The sequence below is a fragment of the Gasterosteus aculeatus genome, chromosome 16 (genome assembly GCF_964276395.1).
Source record: "Gasterosteus aculeatus chromosome 16, fGasAcu3.hap1.1, whole genome shotgun sequence".
In the NCBI taxonomy this organism is placed as follows: Eukaryota; Metazoa; Chordata; class Actinopteri; order Perciformes; family Gasterosteidae; genus Gasterosteus; species Gasterosteus aculeatus.
Window position 1 is genome coordinate 6,230,951 of NC_135704.1, and position 23,637 is coordinate 6,254,587.

The 23,637-nt window shown below is 42.5% G+C and overlaps 1 protein-coding gene across 1 annotated transcript in view; it reads right to left on the minus strand.

Annotated features, from left to right (window-relative positions):
- Positions 1–23,637, minus strand: part of col5a2a (collagen, type V, alpha 2a) — a 32,012-nt gene that overhangs the window by 1,610 nt on the left and 6,765 nt on the right. Inside the window, exons 2-53 of the mRNA XM_040201833.2 lie at positions 16,243–16,467; positions 15,714–15,733; positions 15,581–15,613; positions 15,440–15,472; positions 15,131–15,184; positions 13,795–13,887; positions 13,209–13,280; positions 12,425–12,469; positions 12,281–12,334; positions 12,021–12,074; positions 11,802–11,855; positions 11,618–11,671; positions 11,465–11,518; positions 11,291–11,335; positions 10,972–11,025; positions 10,721–10,765; positions 10,449–10,502; positions 10,105–10,203; positions 9,979–10,023; positions 9,783–9,881; positions 9,608–9,661; positions 9,348–9,455; positions 9,086–9,139; positions 8,830–8,928; positions 8,678–8,731; positions 8,456–8,554; positions 8,308–8,361; positions 7,927–7,980; positions 7,790–7,843; positions 7,632–7,685; positions 7,410–7,454; positions 7,229–7,327; positions 6,981–7,088; positions 6,652–6,705; positions 6,446–6,499; positions 6,143–6,196; positions 5,970–6,023; positions 5,726–5,833; positions 5,462–5,515; positions 5,161–5,214; positions 4,639–4,800; positions 4,444–4,551; positions 4,157–4,264; positions 4,010–4,063; positions 3,822–3,929; positions 3,526–3,579; positions 3,238–3,345; positions 2,189–2,242; positions 1,962–2,069; positions 1,419–1,725; positions 1,048–1,229; positions 641–883 (exon numbers count right to left, since the gene is read on the minus strand). Of these exons, the coding sequence (XP_040057767.1) occupies positions 641–883; positions 1,048–1,229; positions 1,419–1,725; positions 1,962–2,069; positions 2,189–2,242; positions 3,238–3,345; positions 3,526–3,579; positions 3,822–3,929; positions 4,010–4,063; positions 4,157–4,264; positions 4,444–4,551; positions 4,639–4,800; positions 5,161–5,214; positions 5,462–5,515; positions 5,726–5,833; positions 5,970–6,023; positions 6,143–6,196; positions 6,446–6,499; positions 6,652–6,705; positions 6,981–7,088; positions 7,229–7,327; positions 7,410–7,454; positions 7,632–7,685; positions 7,790–7,843; positions 7,927–7,980; positions 8,308–8,361; positions 8,456–8,554; positions 8,678–8,731; positions 8,830–8,928; positions 9,086–9,139; positions 9,348–9,455; positions 9,608–9,661; positions 9,783–9,881; positions 9,979–10,023; positions 10,105–10,203; positions 10,449–10,502; positions 10,721–10,765; positions 10,972–11,025; positions 11,291–11,335; positions 11,465–11,518; positions 11,618–11,671; positions 11,802–11,855; positions 12,021–12,074; positions 12,281–12,334; positions 12,425–12,469; positions 13,209–13,280; positions 13,795–13,887; positions 15,131–15,184; positions 15,440–15,472; positions 15,581–15,613; positions 15,714–15,733; positions 16,243–16,467 (4,250 nt within the window). The remainder of the gene's footprint in view (positions 1–640; positions 884–1,047; positions 1,230–1,418; positions 1,726–1,961; positions 2,070–2,188; positions 2,243–3,237; positions 3,346–3,525; positions 3,580–3,821; positions 3,930–4,009; positions 4,064–4,156; positions 4,265–4,443; positions 4,552–4,638; positions 4,801–5,160; positions 5,215–5,461; positions 5,516–5,725; positions 5,834–5,969; positions 6,024–6,142; positions 6,197–6,445; positions 6,500–6,651; positions 6,706–6,980; positions 7,089–7,228; positions 7,328–7,409; positions 7,455–7,631; positions 7,686–7,789; positions 7,844–7,926; positions 7,981–8,307; positions 8,362–8,455; positions 8,555–8,677; positions 8,732–8,829; positions 8,929–9,085; positions 9,140–9,347; positions 9,456–9,607; positions 9,662–9,782; positions 9,882–9,978; positions 10,024–10,104; positions 10,204–10,448; positions 10,503–10,720; positions 10,766–10,971; positions 11,026–11,290; positions 11,336–11,464; positions 11,519–11,617; positions 11,672–11,801; positions 11,856–12,020; positions 12,075–12,280; positions 12,335–12,424; positions 12,470–13,208; positions 13,281–13,794; positions 13,888–15,130; positions 15,185–15,439; positions 15,473–15,580; positions 15,614–15,713; positions 15,734–16,242; positions 16,468–23,637) is intronic.

Here is a 23,637-nt window from a genome sequence, read left to right on the forward strand (position 1 = left end):
TGTATATTACTATGTAAAAAAAAATGCACATTTAGAAGCACTGCACTAGAAACAGTCAATGAAACGACAAAATGTGATTATAACATTTTAACGCTCGCCTTAGACGGTTATAGACTAGTGTAGAATAGTTGATCTACAAAATGGATACATGACAAGGTATGAGCCCAATAAGTTGTGAACGATTAACTCACATGACGGACAGGCAGTTTCCACTTGAGCTGATTTACCCTGGTTTGTGCAAAGCAAACCAATGGGCGTTCTGATTCGGTACAACGTGCCGTCAATCACACAGACCTTTGGTCCAGTAAGATGTTTGTCAGTATACTGTGGTTTCGGAATAATAATAATAGCGGGCGGTCCAACAACGTGAAGTAACTGCGCAAAACGTATCCTATCCGCCTTCTTTTAAAACTACACCAGGCATGTTTATTTGTGCCAAACCAGTAGAGGAATCCGTGCCTGAATATCAAAAGCAGGCTTCAAATCCACTCAACAATCAATGGAAACATAACTATTATTGGTTTTGGTCATTTCATGGGATTTGTTGATTACTAGCAATACATAATATTGTGTCCCTGGAGTTAGTAATAAATGAATATGTAAGAAAGAGCAAAGCCACGGTGGATGTGTGAAAACGTACTGCGCAGGTGTCCTCCACCACTGTGTATCTGAAGCGGTTGTTTCCCTCTGCTTTGAGCTCCAGGTCGTTGGAGCCCTTCAGGATTACAGCTTTCTTATAGTTGCCCATCTTCTCATCCTTATAGCCCACAGAGTTCTTGCAGTTGTAGGTGATGGTCTGAGATGCCTCTTTGGAGAGCAGGCGGATGAAAGTCATCTGCACTGTCACAGAGTTGGCCGGTTGATCTTTGTTGCCGTAAGTGAACTAAAGGAGCAAATGGGAAGTCAATGCAGAGCCTCACAAAAATTCACCAATAAAGCTTATTTCACTACATTTAACCAACATTCTGTCAGTTCTGCACACCTTTTCAGCCTCTTTCTGTAGGTGCTAATTTTAAAAAAAAGAAACGTCAAACTGTAGCTGCTCACGTGTGTTCCACGGTTGATGTCGGCTCCGAACCACACAGGTTTGTTCCTTGAGGAGCTCCACCACACTTTGCGAGGTATGGTGGGAGGGTTTGCAGAGATGCACGTCTCTCCGGTATCCATGTTGCAGTGCACTTTGATGGCGTCCTCCACGCTGCCTTGGTTTGGATCCACCCAGTACTCCCCTACACAACAGAGTAATCAGGAACTCTGGACATGTAGCTTTTGACAACACTGTTTATTCATTTTACAGCTGCAACAGCTGCGACAATAAGTCAGTTTCTAGTTTGGTGTCATGCCCCAACAGTATTTCTGTTAAAGAAACACGCTGATGGACCGGATACATATATGCTAAAACATTCACTGACACTCACCACTCTTCTTCATGGGGTAGCACCTCTTCAGGTCGTCACAGGTCCTGGCAGGGTGTTTCTTGCTGCCGTCGGGGCTCTTCATGTTGTTGATCTGGCTGCTGAGGGCCTTCAAGGTGGCCTGGACGCTGGGGTCCACGGCCACTACGGCGGAGGAGTTGCTGCTGGGGAAAGCCTCGTCCTCGTTGAACTCAGGAGGGGGAGGTGGACCGGAGTCGTAATCCGGAGAGCCAAAGAGGTCGTCCATTGCAGCCACGGGACGTCCCGGGGGACCAGGTGGGCCTGCGGGTCCATCTTCTCCTGGAGGACCCTGCGGATTTAGTAGTAATATGGTAATTATGTTTTTCATGTTTTGGTCAGAACTCGACAGGAATATTCGATCATGAACATATAGCAGTCCCTCATTCCTGACTCACACAACATGCGCTGCAATGTTAAACAACTTAAAGTCAGGATGATCCTTCCTAATAGTTCGCTGTGCGTTTGGCTGTTTTTTTTACATGTTCCAACTTGCATGCGATTCAAGTCTGCACAATGAGCAGGCACCTCTGGTCCAATTTCTCCACTGATTCCACGGGTTCCAGGAGGTCCCATGGGTCCAGGCTGTCCAATGTATCCTTCCTTTCCAGGAGGCCCAACAGGTCCAGGAGGCCCCTGAATCATATTTAAATCAAAGATTCCACAATGATTGCTAGCCTGTAAAACTCTTTGTACATGGTAGAATTCAGGAAGGACAGTTTTCCTCCTAAAGTAGAATGAACTATTGTGCTTACCCTCGGTCCACTTGGTCCAACGATTCCTGGATTTCCCTGCTCCCCTGTCGTACCCTAAAAGTGAGAGTGTTTTAATTTACTGGATCGAATAAAATCTCTGAGTTTGCCAGAATCAATGCAGGGTGATGGTTGTTACCCATTGGATGATGGGCAAGCAGGCGTCCTTACATGTTGGTTTCAGTACCATGGAGTCGGAAACTATTCCAACAACGGTCAAATCGCTCTTCTGATTTTGTTTCTAAACTATATTAACATTGTTAAAACATTTATTATATATCTATAGGCAGAGCACCAAATACAATGGTCGGGAAAAGATTTCACCCCACAGTCTATCACTGTTCTCATTCCACTTCGTATTCAGATTTGAAGCAATTTAGGAGAGGCTCCAAAGCAAAAGTTCAGAAGGTTGGATTCATCAAAGTTCTTTCTTCCAAGGTGTCTCAGAATTTTACAACAGGTATGAAACCTAATTGAAATGAGCAACAAAGAAAAAGGATTGTCCTTTATTTTGTCAATATCATTGTATTTCAACTTTTGTTCTTGTTGTCTTTTGTAGACTTGAAGATTTCACATTCAATTATTTATTTGGTTTGACATTAAATAGTTTTTAATAATTTTAAAAGCAAGAAACGTTAACTTGTTAAGGGGTAACTGGAAATGGAATATGATATTTAGGACTGCAAGATGCAACTAAATCCTTCACACTCAATATTTAACATTAAATGGCTGCTGATCTGCTTCACCGGGATTCTGCTGGTGTGATTTTATCATTTTTATCAGCAAACACTCCAACAACTGTAACATGATTGTAATTTAGGTGTTGCTAAATACTGATTGGTTGATTTTATAGAGGATGGATCCTTTTGCTTTTTTTCAAAACTGAGCATTTTTGCTTCTAAAATGCATCCGGAGAAAGAAAAATGGATAAATAAAGTTTTAAAGGAACCGGAAGCCGTGGTATCCACATATGCATTTGGAAAAATGCTAAACAATGGAAGAAGTAGCTGCATAAAGGCATAATCAGATCACTGAACACCAGTGTAACTTACTGGAGGTCCCGGGAGACCCTGCAAACCAGTGAAGCCTCGATGTCCCTTCTGCCCTCTCTCTCCATGATCTCCCAGGTCACCGTTATCTCCTCTTGGTCCTTGGGGTCCCTACGTTAGAGAAATTTTAAGATATTTTCTAATTATTTGTTTTGAAATGGGAACGTTTTTCAGTCTGGTTCTTGGCTCGTTTCAGCCGTAACGTTCACATCAGTGTATCGTTTACACAATTCTACAATGAATCAAGTTTACAATGTTAGTGTACTCTATGACCACAAGTTGGACACTCACCACCAATCCTCTCTTTCCAGCCGAGCCCGGTGGACCAAGAGGTCCTCTTGAGCCCTGCAAATGAGTCACACCATCAGAAGGCCCTGAGGAATAAAAGACCTCACCGCCAGCCCTGAAAACTATGTTTTGGGGTAAAACTTATTTCCAACACATCATTCCCGTCACTTCATATTCATACACGTTCCAACACGCCCTCTGCACTTAAATCTAGCCCCAGAATATAATCATGCATGAATCTGTTTTTTCGCTCCTGTTCTCTGACACAGGCAGAACAGAAACTTGCGGCGTCAACTTACAGCATCTCCTCTCCTTCCAGCATCACCCGGTGAACCAACAGGACCTGGAGTGCCAGGAAGTCCCTGGGGACCAATCAAACCCTCTGGACCAGAATCTCCACGGTCTCCCTGGAAAAGCAACAGCTGTCAGACACTTGTGATGTGTTAAACAACAAACCGGTCACATTTATATTCTGTCCGTCTCTTACTCTCTGTCCTAGAACACCATCTTTGCCTGGTGGGCCATCTGATCCTGAAGGGCCCTAAAGACCAGACAGGAAAAAGTAGGAGAGTTATAAACTTTACAGACACAATGATCTTATCTGAGAACCACAAACAATTGAAGTTCAACTTACATCAGGACCAGGATCACCACGAGGTCCTTTAGCGCCAGGAGAACCAACTGAGCCTGGGGGGCCTTTATCTCCAGATGTTCCTGTGGATCCTTGTTTTCCTGGGGGACCCTAATAAAAAAATCAGGCAACTCACAATGCAGAACAAAAAGGACAGTACCGCAAAAAACACTCTGATCAAAATACATAATAGGTATTCACTGCATAAGCAATGAAATACAACCTACTAATTAAAGACAAATCATTTTCAGGGTTATAATGATTCATGTTAAAATGTGCAAAACACAGACCCCAGGTCCCGGAAGCCCCGGCATCCCACGCTCCCCTCTCTGACCAGGAAGACCAACAATGCCTCTCTGTCCAGTCGTCCCATCTGGTCCTGGAGGACCATCTGGACCCTAAAGCAGAGAACATCCCATATGTAAAACACTGATTGGGTATGTGATAGTACAGTCCAATATGGTGCCATATGTGACCATGGTTACCGTGGGTCCGTCTTCTCCAGAGTCCCCTTTGTCTCCTATGCTGCCAGGTGGTCCTGCTGGTCCTCGCTCTCCTTGTCTTCCGGGGGCTCCATGGTCTCCACGGATACCAGCAGGACCCTCTTTTCCTGGAGGTCCAAGGGGTCCAGGTTCTCCAAGTGGACCCTGGTAAAAATGGAAGTCGTCATGAAGTCGATGCATGCAAACATACTCTCAGACTACTGTACACCTGTTAGCCAAGTAGGGCGAGAACTGCTGAACATTTGTCAAACAGAATTTTGGAATGTGTACGGTTTTAGAAAAGAAAAGCTGCAGCTCATCTACAACCAAGATCCCTTTACAGTAATTGAGAATAAACAGGTACAAACGTCATCCTCACTGTTCCATGTTTTAGAGGGTCCCATCACAAGCTGATTTTATATTACACAATGCCGAAGGTTGCTATAATAAACCGAATGAATAATATGATGTCATATCGTATTACTTTAACTGTTTTTTTTAATGCAAACTTAGAGCAGTACTTACAGTTGGGCCTGGTGGGCCGACTCGTCCTGCAGATCCAGGAAAACCAGTGGGGCCCTGAAAGCAGGACGTTGTACAAGATCCTTTATAACTGATTCACAAGTTTCATGACGGATTACAATATTCCCTTTTTGGAAAAGTGACAAAAAAAATTCTGAAATTGTTATTCAAAAAGACAAATTATTAAACTTTGCCTATTCTAAAATAGAATTTGGACAATCTGGGTTAATGCGCTTCCTGTGCTCATAACATTTATCTAATTTCATCTTTTAGTAGAACTTCTGTAATTATAAAAAGATCTTACTGGTGCACCCTGCGTTCCTCTTCCGCCTTTCAGTCCAGCAACACCATTTGGCCCCTACAAACAAAACAGAGAAACATTTCAATTTCAATCATTTCCACGTTTCTCTGGAGAGAAGAGATACAGTACAGATATGATGCATTGTTTTACAGAAGTTAAAACATCTTAAGTAGATCAATTACAAAGACAACCTGTTATGCCTTTTCCAATATTAAAGAGTACACTGCATGAGTATTTTCACTTTCTATCTTGATATATTTAACTCACAGGAGGTCCGTGAGCACCAGACAGGCCTTGAGGTCCTGGTGATCCAGCATCTCCTTTTTGCCCTGGTTCTCCAGGCTCTCCCTTGACTCCCGGTTGGCCATCAGGACCCTGCACAATTTTGGTAATATTACAAAGGATACATCAAAACAAATTTAATCCATTATTACTTTTACAGCACCATTAAGATTCATACATGTTTCTTAGGAAATAGAATGGAACAACCTGAAAATGAATGACTACTTACAAGAGGACCAGCAAATCCCACAGCACCAATTGGGCCAGGGTCACCTCTTGATCCCTGTTGGAAGATAAAAGAATGTTATATATCGAAGCGCTCCAGCGATTTACACCTATTGAATATCACCAGTAATGACACGTCCTGAATACAAGTAGGAAACACTGGCAAGGTCTACTCACTGGTACTCCTCTGGATCCTGGGGGTCCATGTGGTCCTTTGGGTCCGGGTTCTCCCTGCAAAGATGTTACAAACAACCATTCATTGAGCCTGTGTTTCCCATAAATCCATTTTTTTATGTTTGCAAATGGGCTGCAAGGCAAATACTGTCCACAAAAAGATGCTGTTGGATGCAGCCAAGCGAATATATGACTAACAACATATAAGGCATCCTGGGGACAAATGCTTTCCTGAAACGTGTCATCGCCTTCAATCATTAAGATGAGCATCTTAATGTGTTTTAGGAATAAAAGAAGGACCTGTACCTTCTCGCCACTGGGTCCAGCAGGGCCTAGTGGTCCAACAGGACCTGGGAGTCCCTGTTGACAGAAAACAGATCTCATGGAGTAACTCTGCTCACCACTGTTACCAGAGCGTCATACAGTCAGGTCAACTGACAACTCTCAAATGTAGGATTAAATATTGCAGGTTTCTTTGTCTAACAAGTGTAAATGTAAGATATATTGCTTACTCGTGCTCCATCGTTTCCAGCTGTACCTTCTGATCCTTTCTCCCCAAGTGCTCCCTTTACAAAAGAGTGCAAGAAAAGTGTCAGCAATAAAGTTGACAACATGTCGTATGAATTGATTCATTTAACTCAAACACGGATACAATGGACAACCCAGATTTGGTGATTCAGCTTATGAACTCCTACCAACCTCCAAAAATGACTACTGCACATTTCGCCTTGAACTAACTGGGTGTAATTTCCACCCTCGAAGAAGTAAAACCATTATATATATCCATATGTACAATACAGTATATGTAAGAATTAGTTGCAAATGGAGCTAATTAACTTACCCTGTCACCTTTAGGCCCAGGAGGGCCAGAGATGCCCCTCTCTCCTGGCATTCCCTGAAGACCTGGAGGACCCACGTCACCAAGTGCACCAGGAGGACCAGGACTACCCTTCAGTGACGAACAAACACTAATGTTAGCAGGCTCATTACTTAATAGCATTGAACGTGTACAACCACACATGATTGATTTCATTACTGTGATGCACAGTAACAACATATGTTGTACGTTTTTTGGCCTCTTTACATTACCTTTGGTCCATCTGGACCAGGTGCACCAGGAATACCCTTGGCTCCCTGCAGACCAGTTGTACCCAGCTCTCCTCTCTCGCCAGGAATACCACGTTCTCCCTGGGGAAAATAGAAACATCAGTTTGTACGATTCATCTGTACTCACCCCTTAACAAAATTTGCATGGCGGAAATGCACCTACCCGTGGTCCAAGTGGACCCACAGCACCAAGCTCTCCAGGAATGCCCTAAAGGAAACAAACGGTTATATCATTTATGTTGAGTTGAATGTGAATCCTGATCTAGTGGCTCACTTCTAAAATGTGTGAGGAAATGTGTGAGAACAGAGAGCAACGTCAAAGATAATTGACTTAAAATAAGGCAAGTTGACGCGAAGCAGCTTTTATATCATCTGTTACACTCACTTCGTCACCTGGTTTTCCAGATTCTCCAGGAGGGCCTTGATTTCCAGGCAAACCCTTCGAACACAAGACACATCAAGCATGACGATCTGAGAACCTCTTCAGCACAGACTGGGCTGAGCATTCTCACCTCTCACTACCAACGGAAAATAATTACGCACCTGGAATCCATTTACACCAGGAGGTCCCTGCTCTCCTCTTTCTCCTGCGACACCCTTTGAGAGGACACAGTAATGTCTCAGTGAATTGTGAAAGCAGTGAAAAAATCAAAATGAATTCAACCAAGGAAGAGACTTACAGATGGGCCAGGGGGACCAGCGGGACCAACTTCTCCGTCTTTTCCAGGAGGACCCTTAAGACAAAGAGGCAGTTATCATGTTGTAACATATGGGGGTTAATTGTCTGTGGATAATTAGTTTTTTGGGTAACTAAATCTACAACTGACTAATAACTTCTATGGTAAAGGAGATCATTGTGGATTCAGAGATGGAAAAAACATGCAGTCATGTAGCGAGTACAACATTCTGAAGCCAACAGAACAAAAAGAACATGACATCGATTCACTGTATTTTTCATGCTGATGCAGTGTTTTTTCAACCCTTACTTTTCAGCCCTCCCATTATACGCTGATATATTATATAGAAACAGAAACAACTTTTCATTCATAAACAGTACTCACTCTTTGACCGGACACTCCTGCAGATCCTTGTTCACCTGTCTTTCCAGGGTCCCCCTTTAAGTATGAAAAATATGTTTTGTATTAGAAGCAGAACAGGTGATAACCCTGGACTGACTATTATTTCAAGGTTTGAGTGACTTAGCCTTACATTGAAGCCCTTTGGGCCAGGCGCACCCATGGTTCCTGCGGGGCCCCTGTTCCCGATAGACCCTGAGGGGCCTGGACGACCATCTTCACCTGGAGCTCCCTAAACCAAAAAAACAACAAAAAAACTTTGACTCAATCATATCGTATCATCATACATAGTTCAAATGAACTGAAAGCAAACGGCAATGATATAACTGTGGATGGGTTGAGAACGTTGAAATACCAATGGTCCTGGCTTGCCCTCTGCTCCCTGGACTCCAGGGGTACCAGTGAGACCCTTTGGATTGAGAGGTAAAAATAAAATAATATGAGCAATGCTTAATACAGGGAAACCCAGTGATATCATGGATCCAAACTGGAGCTCTTCGGTGTTACCCTTGCACCTGGTAGACCAGGTTCTCCTGTTCGACCAGGGTCTCCTGCTGCAGCTTTTGGCCCGGGTGGGCCAGATGTTCCACGATCTCCTTGAGCACCCTATAGAAAGAATGATGAGACATTCAGCTAACTGATTGAAACATGGGAATGCCACCCACAGCACAAAACTCTTAAATCATCTGCCAGTAGATAATTGATATTAGGTGTAGTTTGTTTGAAACTTCACTATAATATACAGGTGTAAACAATTACGCACCTTAGGTCCTGGCAACCCATCAGCACCGGGGAATCCCCTGTTACCAGGAGCTCCCTGAAAAAAAGATCAGGTTGGTCATGTTCACATTGTTATTTTGACGTAAAACCGTGAGCATTTCATAATGTAAATACTAAGTTACCAAATATGATGGATTGTGTTTGTATTCATTTTTCTCTATGTCATTCATTGAGATTACCTGCTGTTTTACAGTGCAGCTCTGTGACTAACCAACGCAACTGTAGTACAAAAAATGCAGACTCACTCTCTCTCCAACGGGACCTGGAGGGCCGAGCGAGCCAGAGTCTCCACGTAGTCCTCGCTTTCCTTCTTCCCCCTGAGGTCCGAGCACTCCCTGGGAGCCTGGGGGACCCTGTGAAGTTGACGCAAAAATTCTTACCTATTCTTTTTACTCAAACTGAAAAATATTTCATTGTCTGTAAATGTCTAATGAAAAAATATTAGTATTAATGGCTTTTTTTTTTACTCTTAGAGCATGATTAAACCTCTGTAGTAGAAGCTTACAGGTTCTCCTTTGGGACCAGCTTCTCCTTTAAATCCTCCTACACCAACGTCTCCCTGTAACAATGAAGTACAAAATGTGGGTCTCCGGCACGTCTAACGAAACAGTTCATTCAATATTGGTTTTAAAGATACCATTAATAAAATTGAGAATGTTAAATATGTAAAATCTCTTTACCAGTTGTCCTTTGATACCAGGCTGACCAGTGCTTCCCTGAGGTCCTGGTGGGCCAAGTGGGCCAACATGGCCACCTTGACCTTGAGGGCCAAGATTACCCTGTGAAGAATAAGCCAGGTTAAATGACCTATTAGATTCCTTGTCATAAAATAGTGAATACTTTTCATGAAAAAAAATTCATCTGCACAATACATACCACTGGTCCTTTGCTTCCCGGACCACCGTCTGTACCCAAGGGGCCCTTTGAAGACAACAATTACATCATCAAAGCACTACACGGAGATTGTTCCTCCGTTATGTGTAAGTAAAGTAAGACATTAACCCTGAGGCCAACAGGTCCAGGTCGGCCCAGATGACCGGTCTCTCCTCTCTGTCCCTGTGGGCCTTCTGGGCCTCTGACTCCAGTCTCGCCAGGTTGTCCCTGTTGAAGACAAAGTACGGATGATAGACAAAAATGTGACAATTATACAATTGACAATGTATTGTTAGTTTCATCTAAATACAGTATACAGTTTTCAATAAAAAACAAAAACTTGTAATAAGTAATGTATTAGAAAATAGTGGAAGTGAATGAGACATAAGGTTGAATAACTGATTTGTTATAATTCAATTATCCACTTTAATATACTTTAATATAGCCAAAGGGGGAGTTTTTAGTGAACGTACCTTCATTCCTGGTGTTCCTGGATATCCGGGTGGACCATTCAGACCCAATGGACCCTTTAAACCAACAATAATGGCAATTACACTTAAGTCCTGTGTGAATTCGTACTGAAATGTACAAAAGCGTAGTGAAATTTGCACAGTTTAAGAGGGTGGTGAGTGGTTGCCATTCTTTTCTTACTACTAGATACATGAGCATGTTTCTTAAACTATGTATGAGTTACTGAGGTGTATAAAACATCCGCAATGATTAATCATTGTCAATGCTGACTTACCATTGGACCAGGCTTTCCGATGTTGCCAGGCATACCACGTTTACCCTAAAAGACAAAACCTTATCACTCTGACTTATACATCATAATTATACGCTAATGCAAGGCCATCCATTTGGTTATAGATAGCTACCGCTGAAAATACAATGAATACACATGTCAGTATCGTACAACCCCTTTTTTTAAAATCTGTGATGGAAAGAACAATTTAGGATGACGGTAGCTGATGCTTCTGGTGCATATGTTATCCTTACTGCTACACCGCCAGGTCCAGAGCGTCCTCTCTCCCCTGGCATCCCAGCAGGGCCCTGCAGACAGTGATAAATTACAGCTTCCCTCCATTCAATGCAATGTTATAAGGTTCAGATGGTTATTTACAGAGCAGTGGGTGCAAAGCCCTGCCTCGTTTGAGACAAAAAATTCAGGTGTTTGTGTGCTACAGTCCACCTATGCTGCATTGGGGGGAGGGGGCACCCTCCTTATATAATGGTAGGGGAAACACTGGGCACACATGTCAGACCATTTCAGAATACATAGGATGTTAAAAAAAGCAAGCATCCAAGTATAACTTACCATGGGTCCAGGTCCTCCCAACGGACCAGAAGACCCTGTCGCACCCTAAAAAGCCACAGAAAAAAGTACTCAGTTATTAATACAATTGCCGGATAGCAAGGTCACCGGCTATAGTTGAATGAGGTTACTAAATGACAGATGGACTCAAAATAGATTTTGTTCATTAATTCATACCTTGGATCCAACAGTTCCAGTTTCACCTTTTTGCCCAATTATTCCACCATGGCCCTGTTATGTAGTAAGTAATGCAGAAGACAAATACTTGAAGTGAAAATTAATTTTGAAATAAAAAATACTTTACAATACTTTAAATTCTGGATTACTCACCCTTTGACCCTTCAGTCCAGGAGGCCCAGGTGTTCCTGGAAATCCTCTGGCTCCCTAAAAAATGTAACAATGAATGGCATTGGCATTTATATCAACAGATGGTGCACTAAAGACACATATTTGTTGGTCTTTTCTTGTGTAATTTGAATGAGAGTTGTGCGCAGTTATGTGATGGAGGTGTTACCTGTGATCCAGGAAATCCAGCTTCTCCACTGTTTCCTGCTTTGCCAGGGTCTCCCTGTTTGAGAAAATGACATTAACACATTAGTTTTTTATAAATAAATGAATATTATATTACTATATTATAGAAATCTATTGTGAATGTTGGAAGTGGGTTTCTTCACTTTAACTCAGGCATAAAACTTTGCAGACACAATTTGATTTCATCCTATAGCTGACTTACATCTTCACCTGGTTTCCCCGGTGGGCCTTCAGGTCCCCTTTGCCCATTAGGACCCTGCAAAAGTTACAGTCACATTGTTAACATCCAACAACAACACATCCCTTTGAAATCAGACTCCAATATTAAAACAAGTTCAGGCCAACACAGCACTGATCTGATATTGCTGCTCCATCAAGCAAGCAGCACATTATACCATTCAAATCACACTCAGTTTGGGATTGGTCCCTATGCACAAACTGTGGAGATGAATGATGTCATACCATGTGCCCTGGTTCGCCGACATCACCGTGAGGGCCTTGGGGTCCAGCTTGACCCTTATAAGAGGGAAAAGACATTTCATTCAATGCCATTGGAGTGTTATCAGTGTTTACTGCACAGTGAGTCAAAGCTTGTTGTGGACTTACAGGTGCCCCATTTGGTCCAGGAGGTCCTCTTGCTCCAGCCTCTCCCTAAAATAAGAAAGATGCACAGTCAAATCATAACCAGAAATCTATTCAATCCCATAATGTTTGAAGGTAAATGTAAGTTGCTCAGTGGCCAAAAATTGAAAAAACTGAAACTGATTTACAGTCTCATTAACATGGCAAATGTGGATTCATTTGATGAATGCAGGTTTAGCAGAGAAACTCTTTGATCCCATTAGCAAATGGCTCCGACAAACAACAGTTTTATTTACAGTACAAACAATATTGCGAAATCATTATTATTAAAGAAAAACTCCTAGATAGGTATCTCGATGGATATCGATTTATACCAGTATAAAGGACGTCGAATGCAATCATCAACTAAAGAGGTTGATCGAGGGCTCCGTCCTTGCTCACAGGACTCGGGTTACGATAATGTAACCTATGCTTCGATTTAGACCGGCTCCGCGCTCTATGGTACAGTTTAATGCACGCACTGCCTCAACATAAAATCAACCCAACCCCACTTATCCTGACTGAAGGTCAGTCGCCAGGAATCAATCATAAAAGGTGGAAATAGGTGGTGACAATAAGAAGCTAATATGTTTCGAACATTTATAAATTTGAACATCCTACATCCTAACAACTACCAACTTGCCACTGTTCTCCACCACAGCTACAAGCAGTAAGCAGTATGCAGAATCAGACCTAATTTTAAAAGATACATAGCTGGTCCAGAAATCGACGGATTAGATTAGTTCATATATTGAATACTTCCTCCTACCCTTGAGCCAGTCAACATGGCTTGAGGCCCATTTTTCCCATCCAACACTCCGGCCATCTGGGATCCCAGGCCCTGCAGGCGAAGCACACAAACTCTGCTTTTAAGTTATCTGTGTTTAATCACCAGGTTTTTTCCATTTATCAGTTAAGCGGTTAAATCAGTTAAAAAAGGAAACCATGACATGAACTTTAAACACATGTGGATCAAGTAGAATTAGGAAAGTTTATTAAAATTGCAGCCGTTTGAGTACATGAGGTGAGTGCAATTACATGAAGTCTGAAGTTCTCTTGCGCATGACTGGTCCTCATATTTACAGTATTGTGTGATTGATTAAGAACCCAGCAGACGTTTCTGGTGGATTCTTAGTGTAGACGGAGAAATGGGGGTGTTTGGAATTGGATGTCAGGATGAGAATGGAATAACACATTACGGCGGAGTTTGAGGTTTAATGTTAGTTTCATACTCTGTTTCTAAGGTGTGTGCGCATTATTTTGAGGTAAGTTGTCTTGTGTTTGCTGTGCATGTTGGCACATGCTTGGATGTTATGTGCGTTTACGTCACAGAAAACCCGCAGCGCACAACTCACTCCTGGGTGCGATGGAGGTCCGGGAGGTCCAGGTTCACCAGGCTGACCTGGTATGCCAGGCTCTCCATCATATCCCGGAGGGCCTCGCAGTCCCTAGAGAGTATAGAGAAAAAGAGAGAGAGAGGCGCTGATTCACTAGTTGGAATATAATCTGATAACTATGCTTAATCTGATATTTAATCATTATTTTGTGTCTGAGGAAATCTGTGTTTTCAGATTTTGTTTGGATTTTTTATTCTAGAACTCAAACACTGGCATTGATCAATTAGAAAAAGAGCATGTTATTATTTTCTTTTTTATTCTTTTTCCTTTTGGTTTTCTTTTTAATATAGCTGATTATATAGCAGTTTCATTTGTGTTAGTTTAAAGAACATGGGCTGCAAAGTGAGTACAGGAGGAATACCATTGGTTTTGTTCTAATAAATCACCCTCACCAGGCTGTCCTGGACCGTATTGTAAGTCCTGCAAGAGGGACACATCCATTCATCAACCAGCCACGTTTTTGCTTGGAAAGCACATTATACATCACCGTGGCACATTACAATATATTTTAAATAGTCGCTTGCCCTTGAACCAAAAAATTGATAACTCAAGGATGTTTTATCTTATTCTATTAAAACAGTGTTTTTGACAAGATGTGTTATTATGAGGATTCTTATGAATCCAGCAAAGTGTCACATGTTACGTGTGACTTTGTTTTAAAAGGCTGAATGAGTCCTCGATATATTATATAGAAATCGTGATGTATTCAGAACCGGGAAATATAAATATGTAAGAATAAATATCAATGTATCAGTCTGAATAAAAAAGACGCTATTGAAAGCAAAGTTGTCAGTTTAGACAAGATAACAACATGTAGGCAGCAAATATGCTTTCCAGACATCCTGTTATTGCAAATGTGAGACTCCTTGTGTGCAGCAAGCAGGAAAGCAAACTGTGTTTTTGACGGCAGTGACATTTTTTAAAAGGCCGAAATGTTTCAAAGCTGCTACTGGAATCTAACTTCACGAATAGTATAATAAGAATAGTCTGATCTGTGCCTGCAACTATTAAGAATACAAAATGATTTAAATGTCAATTTAAAATGAATATGTCAACGCTATGAATGGAGCTCAGTATGACCCCACTAAGACGTAAAAGTAAGTAGATTCAGGGTAATCAAACTATGCTCCTTGAGGCTGTGTTGCACCAACACGGTTTAATGTAATCTAAGATTGGTTCCAATAAGAGTTTAGTATATGTGTATGCATTAGCATTTACATTCAAATGAAGTTTGCTAAACTAGATTGCAAGCCAACGCTAGCTTTCATGTGTGGAGATTGTGGATTTGACGTACAGGCCTTCCTTTGTTTCCCCGAGATCCTCTGAATCCTGGAGAGCCGGGAGGCCCCTGTTGCAACAGACAGACAGAACCAATCAAAGTCACGATAATATCGCATTCACAACACAACAACACCGTGTTAAATGGTCGCTTAATGTCACGGGCGACTAGAAGATTTTCCCGATGAGCACATGTCCTGCTGTCCTCTTATGCCATCTAGTGTCAGATCAGGTAGTTGAACATTTACATACATGGTGCCAATTGTAGAAGAGAATATTCTTTCTAAAAGATGGGCGGGGAAGAACAAACGACAAAGGTGCTCACCATGAGTCCAGGACGGCCTCTGATGCCAGTGACCTGCAGGAAATGTAATAAAATATGCTATTATTAAACTGCATTCTGAAAATGCATTTTGTGGCAAATGCTGTACTTCTGTTTAACAAGTTTTTTTTAGCAAACACTCACAAATGGGACATCCCCGGGTTCTCCTTTTGGACCCTAAATGAATAGAAAACACTTCAAACCCATACCTCAGGGTGCTGTTTACATCAGCAAACATATGATGAAGTAGAGACAGTATAACATCACTTTGTCCTACCTTGTAGATCCTGCCTCCACCTGTTATTAGGAAAATACGCAAAAAAAAGATTTGTTTTATTATTATAAAATAATAATAATAATAATAAATAATTGGACTATATGTCTGAAATATGTAGAACAAAATCCTCAGGATGAAAGCGGAGAATGCTGAGGTGGCGATGTAGCAAAGAGAGTCTCATGTCATCTTCATGCTGGTCAGTGAAAGTAGGCAAAGAGGAATGATCAACTAACACCCTGATGGCCCTGATCTCATTCTTTATCTCTAACATCTCTAACTGCAACAACTTGTTGGTGTTCTGACAGACATGAATTTATTTCACAGATAACAAAGAGACAGTCAGAAACAATTAGCTAATTACATTAATATTGACTTGATTCTTTTTCCTGCTATCGTGTCCTTAATTGGGTTTCTTCATGGGTGTGTCATTGCCCTCCAACCACATGCATAAGGCAGCAGATAAATGCCTCCAAAAATCAGTCCACCCTGACACACTCTCTTCAATCCTCCACCGCAGAGAGCAGCTCACCGCCGTAAGAGTCCGTGCCGCCGCTGCTCCCCGAATCAGACTGACAAACCGGGCAGCACTCTCCATCGGGGATCACCATCTTCTCGCAGTTGGTCAGCTCATCGCACTGGATCTCCTCGCAGAGCACCTGACCGTTGTCACACACGCAGAGCCGGCATGGCTCTGGCTTCCAGATGTCCTTGTTGCTGTACACCTGGCCGTCCGCCGTGCAGCTCCCGGCATCTCCTGGGACGCACAGGTGACAGACTCTGTTAGTTTATCTGCTAAAGGTCCTTTAGGGTTTGTACAAAAACATATACAGGTTTCATATATTGTACAGCTAGTCTCAAATTATAAGTCATTTTTGTGAAGATAGAAGATAACAGAGATCGAAATGATCTTTTGATGTTCTTGACCCATTTGGTAAACAGGAAATGCACTTGCTTTTATATCCAGCCTTTATCTCAGCCCGACTCCAGGCATAGCTGTTATGTTATGTTTCTGAGCCTTTCAGCACAGAAAGCGTATTTTGTCTCTCAGGCAATAAGGACTAAAGTGCTACAGAAGCCATGATCTCAGTTTTAAATGCTCAACAGCTGCTCGTACCTTCAGGGAACGATTTATTCAACACAAATCATCAAGAGAATAAGAGAGAGAATTGGCTGATAAATGCATTGCACAGAGTTGTATAATTCCACCATCATAAATACAAAGGTGTGAGTAACATGCCTCTTTGCAGCTGTTGGACATGAGATGATTTCTATTGAAAGCATCAGGACTCGTGTTTAAAAGAGAAACCCTGCAGCTTCCTGTGAAGCAACTCCCCGAAGTCTCATGAACCACTTTTAAAAGTTTACTTTACATTTCAAACTTTCACTTGTAACAACAACACCTATCGGACAGGAACCCTTGAAGTAAAAAATAGCTAAACGCATCTTTCAGAAAACCATTAAATAAGAGATGTGAGCATTGAGGGAGTCTCGAGGTTAATGACGATCATGGGTGAAGACCACCTCTCTCAGGTCTGCAGGGACTTCACCTGTTCCTGATATGAACAGCAGGCGGCAGCTCTGAGCCTCAGACCGCAGGTAAAGTCAGGTAAGGCAGAATCAGAGAGAAGCCCTGGCTACTGTCCGACCTCCATGTCATTCTGTGTTATTCAGAAAAAGGCCAATGCAATCACATCATTCTACCTCACTAAACATCCTGGATGCCTGCAAAAACTACTCAGCAAAGCAATCAAAGAGCAGGAACAATAAGGTCAAAGGCAGGTCTACCTCTCCTCTGATGCATAAGACAACATGTTTTAACATGTCTCCATTACATATTTATATTTGTGTTAGTTAAAATGGGGAATGTTTAGACACTGCAGAGGACAGATGAACAGGAAGATACAAAGAAAGTGTATACAAGTACACTAAGCTTAAAATGCTTAAACACACATATATCAAAGCATGATTTATGTTAAAGCCTGACTAAATACTCGAGACTAAAAGTAAAATACATTATTATAATTTCTTTTAATTATTTATTTTTATAGTTCAATTCATTACCAGTAACAGTAGATATATGATTAACAAAGGCAATATATATCTTTTTTTAATTTAAATTTTTATGAAACACCTACTTCCTAAATAGGATTACTATACATAGATTCAATGATCAGATGTGAAGTAGGATGAAACAAATACAGTAATGGACCCTTGGTGCAAAATACAAGACCGCTAATGTATAGATGGAGGGTGTGACGGGTAAATTGCATCACTGGGATCTGTGAAATATCTTGAATTACAGGAGCTGCAGACTTTGATGCTGTAAAAGGCACCATGTAATCAGACCCTCTTAAGTTCATTACATCGAATCACACAAGTAGGCGTGCAGCTGTGATTTAAGTGTTGCCTCAGACAAAGGAAATAAAAGAAACACACAAAAGTACTGAATAATTTATTTTTCTAGGTTCTGTATTTCTTGTGCAATTTTTCTTCTTTGGTTTATTAATTGTTTTACATTTTTCTGACTCTAAATATATACATTCACTGTAGCAATGTGAGGATTTTGAATAACAAGTGTGTTTGTATACAGTAGTACAGTAGTATAGTAAAAAGGTTGTGCTCTTTCCAAAATGAAAACCAGTACTTCCTGGAACACAGAGTAACTGCATAAGACATTTGGTTTTTCTATTGTTTCCACAGCCTCAACAAATATCTGTTTGGGTCTAATTCTAACTCCAGGGCCTCTCATTGCTCACACATAGAAGTGTCACACCACCAGAGATGTCTGGCCACATGGCCGGAAAGATTTTGATGCATTTCAAGCACTACCTGTTGGAGGGCAGTGGCATATTTACTCAAAATTTGTTTTTTAGAGCGTTCTTTAAAAAAAAAAAAAGAAAGTACACCGCAGGTCTTAAAAAGAGGAGGAGGAGGGGAGCGATGTTCACTTTTTCCCCTCCTCTCAGCTAATTCATTGCAGCTTCCACACTTTTCCACAGACGCCGTAAAAACGCAGCTTAGCTGTGACAGCGGAGAAAAGACATGCTGCCTCCCGACGGCAAAAGGCTTTTTTCCCCCACCAATGGGCCAGAAGGCAGACGGTTTCCTCCTCCCAGGTTTAAAACATGGTCTGGGGCCATTTAACGTGACTCATGTAGGTAGTCTGTGCTCCTCCTTTAGCACAGTTTACCAGACATCGGCCAGATAACAAAAGATTGCAGGAAAGTCATCGCACACATCAAGAAGAATCCTCCTGTTATGCAGTTGGCAAATGTGACCAGACAAGAAAACCTAGATGATTTATGGATTTTCCCCAGCATGCAGTGTTTAGGGAGAATGTATGGCAGCCACAAGTGGAGGGGTTAGAAAATGACCTTGTGGAAACTATGAGTCACATAAAGCTGGAACTCTCATCCCCCCCCCTCCACACACCCATCCCCCCTTGCCCCAAACTGAAACTCTCAGTGAGATAAAGCCCACTGGATGGTCAGTTTATGAAATCGCACCATTCTTGTCCACTGCAGTGAGAGTAGCTGATTGGCCTGATTCCTAGTCCAGATGCAAATGAGTTACAGCTGCTGAAGAGGAAGGGGGGAGGGGGGGCCCTGCTGCAGCTGCTTTTTGTTTTATAACCCCCTCATGTTGGGGCTGAACGTAAATCTTACCTCAGAAAAGTGATCTTTAGCTCCAACCTGCGATTGGTCGGCTGATAAAGCAAAAACACCACCTTTTATGCATTAGCCCAAAGCCTCGAGTGGTAATGGGTCGGATTCACGTCAACTTTAACGTGAATCAGCGCCTGGTGATTACTCCTCAACCCTCTGCTTAGTATTCCGATGCGTGGGGGATTCTCTATATTGAAATCGGAAATGGCGCTGGACTGAAATGGCCTTCGCTTAGAGACGCCACCGCAGCTACGACCAGCTTTTTACCGTCCCACGTCCAGCCTTGGCTCGGAGGAGTGCGGTCCTCCTAAATTACACCTCCCCCTCTCCTCTCTTTATCTAATCGGTAGACTGACTCAGTGCTTTCTGTTGTCACGGGTTACGCATGCAGCTCAGGGTCGGGGACACACTGTAAAGCTACAGAACAACCTACTACGAGCTCAATTAAATCAGCCGTAGAAGGGGACGTGTTACTGCCAGTGTCAGGATCCGTTGTGACACAAAAGGTGTCTTGATGCCGGATGGGAAATACAATTTACAGCACGTACGCATACTCATTATGAACTGAAGGTGTTGTGCGACACACAAGGTGGAGTAACTGCTGTAATTGGAGACAATTAGAGTACGCAATCTGTCAAGAAATGAAAATGCGAACGAATAAATGTTTGAATGTGCTTCAAACACAAAAGGCTGTAAACCTTTTATGCTCAGGCTCTCACCAAGGTCAAGGTCAAAGTTCAACACTGGGGCAATATATCTGTTTGGGAGTGACATGTAGCCTACTTAGAAAACACTCAATGTGAAAAACTCGCCGCACAACAGGGGGTTGTGTATTGAATTGATGTGGATCCTTCCTTCGGTCTCTCTGGGAGTCTTCAAGTTCTATAATGTACATTCGTTCTTTGCGTTTGCTTTTTTTTTCTGCTCTTCTGAACCACAAATGTTGCAGACATGTGACTACGGAGGTTGTTTGGCAAATACTGTAAACTCTGCAGTACTTTATCATAACAAACGTGAAACGTAAACACTTGCTGTTTAAACAGAAAAATGCTTCCTTCCCTCGTGTTCTTCTTCTTAAACCGTGAACCGCTGCAGTGAAACACACCGAGCCTCCAAACGCCTCTCAGTGCGGAGACGTCTGAGTCGGCGGCTACAATGTAGCGCCGCTATCAGCCGCATTATCCAGGAAAACTGGGCGAGGAGCTCGGATTACAAAAGACACAACTGGGAGAAGGACTCCGTGCTACATTAATGCTCTCAATTTCACCTGCACCTGCAACGTCTCGGTAAAGTGTCAAACATGCGGTATTCACATCCTGTGCAGCTCAATCAGCGCGCACTGATCAGGCTAAATAACACACGCTGACTCGAAATGTGAACAATGTGCTGCACCACCTGTCTAACTTTAACCTTGTGAGATGCACCTAATAGACCAAAAATAATGTGCACATTTGCTATAATGTAGATTAAACTACTGAGTCGGTAAATATAGACAAGACTTTGTCAAACATAAAACACGGACGTTTCCTGCCGGTGCTGCTGACAACAAATAGTAGAAGTTTATTTAACTGAAAAAGTATAAACCACAAACAATCACTAGTCCCCCTGTTCAAATTAATATACACGTTGTGTCTGTTAACATTTCTGCCTTTGGTCCGTTCATTTAAAGGTGAAAAAGCAGATGTGCGGTAGAGGAAAATGGCTTACGTCAAACATTCCAGTCGACCTCAGCAGAGCATTAACATATACAAGAGGTCACAGCGCCCCTGTGTTTTACATCAACTGAGCACAGAGCCAGAAGTGCCAGAATAAACTGTGGATTCTGTCGAGAATGCAGAAGTCAGCACAATATGCTCTCATTTTCAAACGAAATAAAGGAAGATAGCTGTGACATATAATGTCCAACTCAAAACATAATCTGCATGCTTATCTATCACTGCACACTTTTTTTTCTAACGTTCAGCCCAAAAAGATAAGCCTGTTTTGAAATCAGTTGAATGAGATGTTGCTCGTATTCAAATCAACATCAGACTAAAGTCAGTGTCCAACTTACTGTTGATTACCCAAAGCCATCTCTCCGAACTGTGAACTACTGTCCATCAAGACTGGAAAACTGCTGACGCTGTGATTGGAAGATTAGCCCGAGTAATGGAACAATCGAATCGCGCCAGAGGATTTTCTTTTCTTTACTTCTGATGGAGGTGCCATGAACCTCAGAGGCTGCCTTCTCATCGCCTCGCCGTGAATTCTGAAAGACGTGCGTGGTGAAACACCGGAGCCTAAATCAGTAAACACAAACTTCTCTCAAGTCGGGTTATCTGACGGTTTCAAATCTTTGAAAGGAACCTCCAGCTCTGTGGGCCGCGCCGCCTGCAACTCCCCTCACAGCACATGTGTTTGCTCTTGCAGGCCACGGTGCTGGCTGCACTCTGCATACGCCAGCAGAGGACTGTCACAGACGATTGCATTAACACGACATCTGGATGAACATTCCCCGGGTGCAGTTTTGTGGCTTTTGTCCATGAACCAACACATCAAGAACGTTGCGGCCATCGGCCACAGTAACTTAAGGTCCAACGCAGAAAACAGTCTTAATACTCATGGAACCGACATGTTAAACCGTTCTTCAGGCTGGAGAAGACTTGGAGGCGTTTCACGAGGAGTCCTATAGTCGTGGTGAAGAGCAGGAGATTGATTGCCTCCACATTTAGTCTGAGCTCAGCGTTGCAGCGGTTTAAGGGATGCTACATCCACTCCTCCGACCAAATGGCTGCCAGAGGGCTCCGCTCAAAATCCCACTTTTCCTTTTGCATTAGCCTGCTCTTTCTCATATCCACGTCAAGCCCTCCAATCTCCCCCTCTCCTCCTCATGCCTATCAAAGCACAAAATCCAACTTTTGGCCCGTTATTCTCCCACACTCGTCTGTTTTTTTCTTTTGGTCCCCTGTTCCTTTTTTCCCCCTTCTTCTTCCATTTTGTTATTCTAAAAGCTCAGAGAAAATGATGCAACCGCTAGACCACGACACCAGTATGCACTGTATCATTTGTGTGCGACCGTAAACATTTACATTTTCAACTTGACTGCAAGAAATGAGGTGACAAGCTTGACAATATTTATGGAAGTTTTTAGTTGGTGCTTTTATGTCTTTTTTGTCCCATAAGCTCTGCAAACAACAGAATGAGTTCCAACTCCCATCAAACAGTCTTTAGAAAAACTCTTTGAAAGGGTAAAAGTAATGTAATATCCTGTACAATCTAGCATTGAATAAAACAACAAAAACGAACAATTGTAAATACATACTTATTTAACTTGAACCTAAGCTCTAAGTTCTAAGTGGTCTTAAAGTATGAATAGAAACGATAGAGAGTAGAATGAACAAAACAATGCTATATTAAAAGTAAATATTCTTTTATCACCGCTGGAAGGTGGAAAGTGGATATAAGTTGATTGTGTTTACAGATATGGAATCTCACAAATAGGTTACAACCCTGAAACTGAAACACACAAAGCCACCGTCATGGAGAGGCTTTTGGAAGCATGGACTGAATCTCGGTTTAGCAAACGTGGAGGCTCAAGATTCCACTGAACATTTTGGCCCAGTATCATCTCTGGAACGGAAACCGTGACTTAATTCCAGGCTTCAGAAACTTTTAGTGCTCGCGCAGTCAACACATTGGTGATCGTTCCATTGTTGAAGTCCGCTGAGCGGAGCGTAACATTTTTCACTGACTGGGAACACACTGGGACCGCCATTAGTTCCCATTAGTCCTTTAGGTTACGAGAAAGTGAGCTATGACTGCTGGCCAGTGGCCAGAGTTAGCTGCAGTTATTACCGGGCCGATAACTATAAAAGAGGGGGCAACACCGTACAGTGACTCGGGCCGAAGCCCCGGGGGACACGGGCAGAATTTATCACTTTCTCTTTATCACTGCATGGAGCCCTTGAAGATTGAGGAAGCCGGCATTTTTTTGTGAATGCTGGAGGCAGACGCAGAGCGAGGGAGGTGATGAGGTCGGAAGGGCACAGTTACTGTCAGCGAGGTCACAGAGGTCAAGCGAAGCAACGGCCACGTGGATCCCGTTTGAAACGGTTGCGATCTGTGAACCTCACTCGAGCCCGGACGCACGTAACGCAACGCGACTTTCAACTAGCGCTAAAGCGATGGGACAGACAGAACAGATCTTCTCTTTAGTCAGTAGGCCGATGGCCGCGAACAGGGTGAAGATTAAACGATGGATCTGCGCATCCCTTCAACTG